At 36.9% G+C, this 9,665-nt stretch overlaps 1 protein-coding gene and 1 pseudogene across 1 annotated transcript; both read right to left on the reverse strand.

Moving 5' to 3' along the window:
* Positions 1 to 3,387: 3,387 nt before the first annotated feature.
* On the reverse strand, positions 3,388 to 5,214 carry LOC124885172 (annotated as a pseudogene).
* LOC124889529 (pentatricopeptide repeat-containing protein At1g22830-like) lies at positions 5,001 to 9,007 on the reverse strand. Its single transcript, XM_047401463.1, has one exon. It carries the CDS (start codon positions 6,532 to 6,534, stop codon positions 5,995 to 5,997), a length of 540 nt encoding a protein of 179 aa, XP_047257419.1. The 5' UTR covers positions 6,535 to 9,007; the 3' UTR covers positions 5,001 to 5,994.
* Between the last annotated feature and the right edge of the window lie 658 nt (positions 9,008 to 9,665).

Here is a 9,665-nt window from a genome sequence, read left to right on the forward strand (position 1 = left end):
CCAACTCAACAAGCATGCTAAAAAATATTCGTAAGTATCAAGGTTCATCACAAATACAGGTTGCTAATGATAGTAATTTACCCATTACCAAGGTTGCGGATATTGCTCCAATTTTCAAGTATGTTTTTATTTCACCGAAGCTCTCAACTAGTCTTATTTCAGCTGGACAATTGGTTGATGACAATTGTGATGCAAATTTTTTCGTAATGGTTGTCTTGTGCAGGATTAGGTGTCGGGGACGATAATCGCGAAGGGGCGGCCTAAAGTTGGAAGATTGTTTCCTATTCAATTTTTCATTCCTCATGTTATATCTTTTGCTTGTACTTCTACGGCTAATAAGACTGGGCTTTGGCATAAGCGTCTAGGACATTCAAATTCTGTTGTGTTGTCTCATTTATCAAATTCTAGTTTATTAGGAAGTAAAAATCAATTTTCTCCTGCTTCATTTGATTGTTCTACTTGTAAATTAGGTAAAAGTAAAATTCTTCCTTTTCCTAATTTGGGTAGTCGTGCTACAAAGTGTTTTGATGTTGTTCATGGTGATGTTTGAGGTATTTCACCAATTGTTTCTCATGCTCAGTTCAAGTACTTTGTGATAGTCATAGATAATTATAGTCGATTTATGTAGGTGTATTTTCTTCGTACTAAATCTGAAGTATTTTCCATGTTCAAGATATTTTTGGCTTACATTGAGACTCAGTTTTCTATTTGTATAAAATTATTAAGATCTGATTCTAGTGGAGAATATATGTCAAATGAATTCAAAAATTTTTTGCTTGACAAAGGAATTGTCTCACAACGCTCTTGTCCATATACACCACAACAAAATGGGGTCGCTGAGCGTAAGAATCATCATTTTTTAGATGTCACTCGTACTTTATTGATTGAGTCCTCTGTCCCATCTAAATATTGGGTTGAAGCCTTGTCTACTGCTGTCTATTTAATTAATAGGCTACCATCTAAAGTGTTAAATCTTGGTCTCCATATTTTCATCTTTATCACGAAAATCCCAGCTATGATAACTTTCATACATTTGGTTGTATTCGTTTTGTGCATCTTCCTCCTTCTCAGCGTAATAAACTTTCTGTTCGGTCTACTAAATGTCTTTTTATGGGTTATAGGGTTATAGTACTTCACAGAAAGGTTTTCTCTGTTATGATTCATGTTCTAATAAATTTCATATTTCTAGAAATATTGTTTTCTTTGAGAATCAGTATTTTTTTTCTACTCATGTTGAGTCATCTCTTGCTCCTCTTCTTCTTCCTACTTTTGAAGATTTGTCATCTTCTTCTAAGAGGTTCAAATCCAGATTTGTGTACGAACGTCGGCGGCCAACTTTACCCCCTCCTGATATTGATCCGCCACCTAAAACTGCACCACAACTAGAATTTGTGAATTCTTCAAAGCCTGCTCCTCTTGAGCCCACTCAACGATCTATGAGAGTATCTCGTACTCCTAATTGGTATGGATTTTCATCTACTTTATCCACCATTTTTGTTCTAACTTATTACTCACAAGCTTTTAAGCATGAATGTTAGCAGAAGGCAATGGAGGAAGAACTTTTGGCTCTCAAAGAAAATAACACATGGGATATTGTTTCATGTCCTTTAAATGTCCATCCAATTGGATGTAAATGGGTTTATTCAATTAAACTTCATTCTGATGGAACTCTTGATCGGTACAAAACTCGGTTGGTTGTTCTTGGTAACAATTAGGAGTATGGTGTGAACTATGAAGAGACTTTTGCACTGGTAGCAAAAATGACGACGGTGAGAAATATTGTTGCCATTGCTGTTTCACAAAACTGGACTCTTCATCAAATGGATGTAAAAAATACTTTTCTTCATGGTGATCTCAAAGAGGATATTTATATGAAACCTTCACCAAGTTTGTTCTCATTACCTACATCAGATGTATGCAAGTTGAAGCGGTCTTTGTATGGATTAAAACAAGCTCCCAGAGCTTGGTTTGACAAATTTCGATCTACTTTGCTACAATTTTCTTTTGAGCAGAGCAACTATGACTCATCTTTGTTTCTTCGAAAAACATCCACAGGTTGTGTTCTTCTTTTGGTATATGTCGATGACATTATTATTACAGGAACTGATTCTTCACTAATCACTAGCCTGCAACAGCAACTTAAGGATTTTTTTCATCTGAAAGATCTTGGTACTCTTACATATTTCTTGGGTTTGGAAGTTCATCGTGATTCATCCGATGTTTCTAAATCAACACAAATATACCTAAGATTTGATTTCTTTAGCAGATCTTCAGGATTCCTCCTCTGTGGATACTTCATTAGAATTGAATGTAAAGTATCGTCGGGAGGAAGGCGATCTTCTTCCTGATCCAACTATATTTTGGCAATTAGTTGGGAGCTTAAATTACCTTACTATTACCAGTCCTGATATCTCTTTTGCAGTTTAACAAGTTAGTCAGTTCATGCAAGCTCCCCGTCATCATCATTTGGTGGCTGTCCGTTGCATCATTTGATACCTCCAAGGAACATCTAATCATGGATTATTCTTTCCTAGTGGTTCGCCTATTCGTCTTAATGCTTTTAGTGATTCTGATTGGGCGGGATGTTCTGACACTTGTCGTTAAGTTACTGGTTAGTGCATGTTTCTTAGAGAGTCTTTGATATATTGGAAGAGTAAGAAGCAAGACCGCGTGTCAAAATCTTCAACAGAGGCTGAATATCGAGCAATGTCTACTGCTTGCTCCGAGATTGTACGACTTCGTGGACTACTTGCTGAGATTGGATTTCCTCAATCTAATCCTACTCCTCTCTGTGCTGATAATACAAGTGCTATTCAGATTGCTACTAATCCGGTTTATCATGAGCGGACCAAACATATCAAAATAGACTGTTATTATATACGAGAAGTTGTCGATAAAGGTGTCATTACTCTTCCGCACGTCTCCAATGATCTTTAAATAACTGATACATTTACAAAATCAATGGCATGACAATGACATCAGTTTCTCATCGGCAAATTGATGCTTATTGATCTACCAACACCAATTTAAGGGGGGATGTTAGCATGATGTAAATATTGTATGTTAATGTAATCATATATTGTTGTATATTAGTGTAATTACATAGATTTGATTTAGTAGTTAAACAGAATAATAGTGACTTTAGTAAGAGCAGATTTGGTGGGATAGAATAGTGGATTTAGAGGGATAGAAAAACTGATCTTTAGAGATAGGAAGACGGATCTTTAGGGATGTAATCATTGAATATTTTCTATTTAATGACAAGACTCTCAATATTAAGAGGCATTCAGCAAAAAATTGACCGGTATATACTTTGCAACAGGAAAGATGAGCAAAGTCCTCATGGAAATAGTCAAAGTACTGGATCAGAGTCTCACCTTTCCTTTCCTAAAAATAGAGTCCTTCACAAAGTTCTTCTTCGGAAGATGAATTCTCTGTAGTCAACTGATCAGTGTCTTTCATTTGATTATTCAGTCCTCCCAGTAGACAATAAATGTCATTTGCTTAGCCACTGGTGGTATCTGCAACTAAAAAGGGAGAAAATCCAGAACCTGTATTGACCCAAGCACATCCTGGAGATTTTCTTACACCGAAATCCTGCATGACGGTCCTCACTTCTGCCAGTTTGTTCCAACGCCTGGCATTTGCATACATATTAGCAATCAACACATAGTACCTAGGATTATCAGGCTTCAGGTCCAGCAGCTTCTCAGCTACCCATTCTCCTATCTCAGTATTTCTATGAATCTTGCATGCTCTTAGGAGAGTTGCCCACATTTCAGGTGTTGGTTCATAAGGAATCTTCATGATAATTTCCTTTTCCTTCTTAAGTAGACCAACCCGACCAAAGAGGTCAACCATGCAAAAGAAGTGCTCCAGATGTGGAGTTATACCATAAGTACTTTGCATCTGGTCAAATAGTTTCTGGCCCTGCATCACAAGGCCTGAATGACTACAGGCTGACAATGCAGCAATCATGGTCACATGGTCTGGTTTTATATGGAGCCTTATCATCTCATTGAATAGTTCAATTGCTTCCCTTCCTTCACCTTGAATACCATATCCTGCTATCAGCGAAGTGTAGGTAACTACATGTTTCTTGCTCATTAAATTAAATATCCTTCTGGCTACAGCTACCTTTTCGGATCTTGCATATATATCCACAAGTGAATTCCACAAGAGCAAATGTTCCTCAAACCCTTCACACCTTATAAGATGGATTGAAATTCTTTACCATATTGTAAATTGGCCATCCTAGCACACAGGGGGAGAATGCCTGCTATTGTGATATAATTTGGCTCAACACCAGAAAGCAGCATTTCTCAAAAAATAAAAGAGATTTACTCAGACATGTCCCAATGTGCAAAGACAGATATAATTGTCTTCTAAGTAATTACAGCTTTAGAGATAACACGCTGAAACAAAATATGCGCCTTCTTAAGTGCCTTGCATCTGGCATACATATTGATTAAAGCATTTTTTACATTATCAACATCACCAAGGTGACTTCGAATCACTAAATCGTGAACTTCTTTTCCAATTTTTAACAAACCAGTGTGGGAACATACACTCAAACCAATAAGTGTTGACATAGGTTCTAGTTGAATTCCACAAGTTCTTATTTGAAAGAATAATTTAAGAGCCCCGATAAAGTTACCTATCCTCTAGCAGCCTCCAGCTATGGTGTTCCAAGTAATAATACATCTTTCAGCACCTGCTTCCCTCATTTTATCAAAAAGCTCAAAAGCTTTACTCCAGATACCCTTGGAAGCATAACCAGAGATTATTGAATTCCAAGAAACTGAATCCTTAATTGGCATATTTGCAAATATATTATGTGGAACATCCAATTCCCTACATTTCATACACATGGAAACTAAAGCATTCTGGAAAAATAAGTTACTCTCTAGGAAACTAGCATCTATAGATTTGTGAATACCCCTGCCCGAAACAAGATTTAACTGTTCACCACAGGCCTTTAGAATAGATGGATAAGTGAAATCATCGGGTCTTACACCTCTTCACCATTTGCCTATAGGCAAAAAATGCCTGTTCTTTCTGTCCCCTTCTAACATAAGAAGAAATAAGGTGTTAGAGTGTATGCCCTACTAATTTTAATATTTTACTCTACTGGTTACCCTATCTATGGAACAAGTAAGTAAATGTGGTTCATAGAAGTAAAAGCTGAACACAGTGTTTTTACATGAAAAACATCCGGCTTAAGAAAAGTGTAAAAAACCACGACTTGTACCTCTATAGGATTTAACCCCAACTCCACTATAACTCTTGAGCCTCAACAATCAACAATATTACAAGACTTCTTGTAAAAATAGGAATTAAAACTTCTAATCCTATACTACAAAAACACAAATCTTCCTAAGATAAGTGTTCCCAAGTCTTTGAGTTCACTAACTTGAAGACACAACTCCTAACTCAGTTTATAGATCACTAAGACTAGAAGAATAACTCATTACAACTCAAAGAACCTACCTAATACAAACAGTTTAAGACTTGCTAAGTAAAGGACCAGGTTCTTCTCCACGTAAATGAACTATTTTGTTGATTGTTGATTATTTTATCAGTGCATGAGTGAAACACTTGAACGTTGTTTGATCTATTTAATCTTGCACCAGATGGAGTCCTTTAGTTTATGTAATCTTCTATTGTCCGTAGGACTCTCAGGTAGTTTCACTCTTTTGTTGTTGCCGCCTCTCACTCTCCTAGATTGAGTAGAACTCTTTTCCTTTATCTTATAGAACTCCTAAATCAACTCTGCTTCATTTTTTTAGAACTCCTCGATCAACTAAACTTCTGAATGCTGCAATTTTCTTCTCCTTTTCATCTGCTTTCACTGATGTGATAACTTTGAGTGCATGATATTTATCCACTCCTGTTTTTGCGTAATATCATTTATCAACAACCTTGCCTGCAGCTATGCTTTGGGCACTTGGAATGGACTAGCTTTCACAACATATTTTATTCACATATCTATCATCAAAACTCTATATGCCCTAACATAAGGAGATTCCAACGGAGAGGGTGCAAAATATTTGAAGTTTCAACAATTATATGAGCATCATCAAGTAAACCAAAGGTCGTATAGAAGGTAATTATCTTTGGCACCAAATTCCAACTATGTGCAATGCCTAAATTAATAATATAGGCATGAATATGTTTCCTTTCAGAGAGTTTCTTAAAATTAGTACAACATGATGAAAAAGATGATAATGACTCTATAACGACATCACAAGGGGTTTGAGAGGAGATATGAGTCCAAATTAGAGAAAAAGTTCTAAAGGCTTTGCATATATGATCTTGGCCCACAAAATCCTTCAAGGTCACCAGTAGGCAATCCACCATAGATTCATTTTTTGCGTTACAAGGCCCTGAAATACATTCATGAGAACTACACAACAAGGATTGGCCACAGTTTCGGGGGTCTGATTCTCGAACACTCCTCCATTTTTTAAGTATAAACTTCTGAATTAGGGACAGAGAAAGGTTTCTTGGTTGCACACTGAAGCGGGAGGGCATAAACTACAAATGGTAAAACTCCAAAGAGTAATAACATAATTGTGGATGGGTATTGTCTGCATTTCTTATGCATTTGCAACACCAATAAACGGACAGTAACAACTTAAAAATATTGATATTTAGCAATTCCACCCCTGCAAAAAGAATTATATTGTGTACCAGATACAACAATGGCAAAAAAATTCATAATACCTTATGTGTTTAATTAAAAATAAGATGCAAACTGTAGACACGTAAAATTAATTGGGTCAAATTCATATAAAATTTGGATTTGACCTATATTTTATTGGGTCTAAAATCATTTTGGGCTATAAAAATAATAAACCCATTTTATTCCTCATTAAGGACTTCAGGGTCGATCTCACCTTGAGGCCCAAACTTATGCCACGTGTCAAGTAACGTGGCATCTCAGCAATCCAAGTCAAGTTCAAGAGCTAATAAAACATCGTCAAGTGTCTCAAATAACATATTTTTGGCCAATCACAAGCAACTTATCATATGCTAAGCTTGAAAACTGAATGGTTCAATCAGAATGAGGTAGAAGAGGTTATTTATATTTGGACTGCCTACCCCCTACAACTATAAATAAGAGGGTTTACATAATTTTTTGAGGTCATTCTGCAAGCATTGGAGAAAGCTCTACATTGACTACACAGCTCTTCAAAGAATTGACTTACGAAGTTATGCTCGGAGATCAATTCGACAAGATGAAGTGCTTTCTGATATTCCTGGAGATCCAAACGCATTTCTAGGAGGCTCAAATCATCCGAAAGTTTGAGAATTACGCTACAAAAAGCCCTCGAATCACAGAAAAACTTAGGAGAGAAGAATCGAGAGAATAAAAAATTGTACTCACAAGATTACTTTAAATAAAATTATTCTTTTTTTTATTGTTATTTTTGCTTGCACTTAATTTTCCGCACCAAGAAAATTTATTGCAAACAAATTTTGGCACGCCCAGTGGGACAAGTTCTGCTTTCCATCTCTTTTTCCTACAAATCAAATTCAACTACTGCTATGGACTTCAAAAATACGAAAGATTTCTCATGCAAGAACTCTGCTACTACCACATCTGATGAGCTCAACCTTGTTGGTCCCCCCACTTAGCGCAAATTTAAGATCAGTAGTTGGGACGGATCTGAATAATTCACTTTTTTGGAGAAGGCAAAAAAGAGCAAATCTCATATGACGGCTGAAATTGCAGCTCCTGGGGGCAATTAGACGTCCTTGCTATGTAATGAATTCTCTCATACTGGCGTCAATTTTAGTGAATCTAAAGATTCGGCTGATTCACCAGCTTCAACAAAGGTCAACCCCTTGATGGCCGACGCAACTGATATGGATAAGAAGTTCGCAATAATAGAACAAACCATTGAAGTTTTGAAGAAATTTGTCGAGGATAAAGATCTTCAAATCGCTCAACTGATGGACAAGTTGGAGTCCTTCGCCCTTGGAGAATCGATCCACGACCCTGCTTATCCACCCGGCTTTACTCTATAAAATAAGGATATCGATAAGTCACCTAGCAGGATTAAATCTCAAAAAGAAAATCAGTCTACTTTGGTTGCTACTCTAACAGTTCAACAACTGCAACATATGATTGGAAATACCATAAGGCACAATATGACGGTCTATCACAAAGTTTCGTAGGATACTCAAAGTCGTATTCTAAGCGAATTGAGGGCTTACCGATGCCAATTAGATATTAACCGCCAAAGTTTTAACAATTTAATGGAAAGAAAAATCCAAGGCAACACATCGCTCATTTTGTTGAGACTTATAGCAGTGATGGTACACATGGTGATCTTCTTATCAAGCAGTTTGTTCGCTCTTTGAAAAGCAACGCTTTTGATTGGTACATGGACTTGGAGTCTGAATCATTTGATTGTTGGGAGCAACTAGAAAGTCAGTTCCTAAATCATTTCTACAGCACCCATCGTACGATTAGCATGATGGAGTTGACAAACATAAGACAAAGTAAAGATGAGCCTGTAGTGGGCTACATAAATCGTTGGCAAACATTGAGCTTTGATTGCAAGGATCAACTCTCTGAAACTTCCGCGGTTGAAGTTTGCATTCAAAGGATGCATTGGGGCCTTGTGTATATCCTCCAAGGAATTAAGCCTCGAACTTTTGAAGAATTAGCTACGCGCGCTCATGACATGGAGTTAAGCATTGCAAGTCATAGAATGGCGTCACCTATTTTTGATTCTAGAAAAGAAGTCACAAAATTCAATGACTCATCAGAGGACCAAATTGGGGAATCTATAGTGACGACTATGAGTTCTAAGAAGGCATCCACAAGACAAAAACTGAAAGAGAAAACTCTAAAGCAATAAATACAAGAAGTGAAAAATCAACCAACCTTGAAAGAGTTACAAGCAAGGGTATATCCTTTTTCCGACTGATGTTTCTAGGATTCTAGACGAGTTGCTAGCAAATGAAGTCATTGAACTCCCTAAGTCAAAGTGACTTGAAGAATCAAACAAAGTCGACGATCCAAAGTACTGCAAATTTCACCGTATTATTGATCATCACACCACAAAATGCTTCATCCTGAAGGAAAAGATTATGACATTAATGAAAGAGGGAAAGATCATCATTGATGATGGCGATACAGTTGATGCAAATCATGTTAGCGCTAAACTACACCATATGAAAGGTTCAATTTCAAAAGCTCTACAAGCTATGTGCTCTGTGGAATCACCAAAATTTGAAGAAATCATCATGCTACAATTTGGGAGCTTTGACCCAATTGGTTCCAGTCTTGAAGAAAATAAGTAAATTCATGGCTAACGACTTCTCCAATAGGAAAAAAGGTGACACTTGGGCATTGAGCGCTCGCAAAAGAAAAAAATGTCAAAGAGCTTCTAAACTCCAACTTTCAAAAGACGACACAAGATCAAATGCATATCTTCTTCAACCAATGGGGTCAATAAATACCAAATTAAAGTGCAACAATACTTCACTACAAAGGGTTGGAAGGAAAGTTGCATTACAATAATTCTTCCCCAAACCGCTCCTTAAGGCACGAGGATAGACTGCATAATGCTCCTTGATGCACGAGCCTAAACTGCAAGTCAAGATGCCCCTTGATGCACAAGCCTAAACTACAAGTCAAGATGCTCTTT

Source organism: Capsicum annuum, chromosome 12, assembly GCF_002878395.1.
Source record: "Capsicum annuum cultivar UCD-10X-F1 chromosome 12, UCD10Xv1.1, whole genome shotgun sequence".
NCBI lineage: Eukaryota > Viridiplantae > Streptophyta > Magnoliopsida > Solanales > Solanaceae > Capsicum > Capsicum annuum.

What these genes read in the sequence shown, in the direction of transcription:
- LOC124889529 (XM_047401463.1), bottom strand. Translation starts at nt 6,534, where the DNA reads ATGCCCTCCCGCTTCAGTGTGCAACCAAGAAACCTTTCTCTGTCCCTA.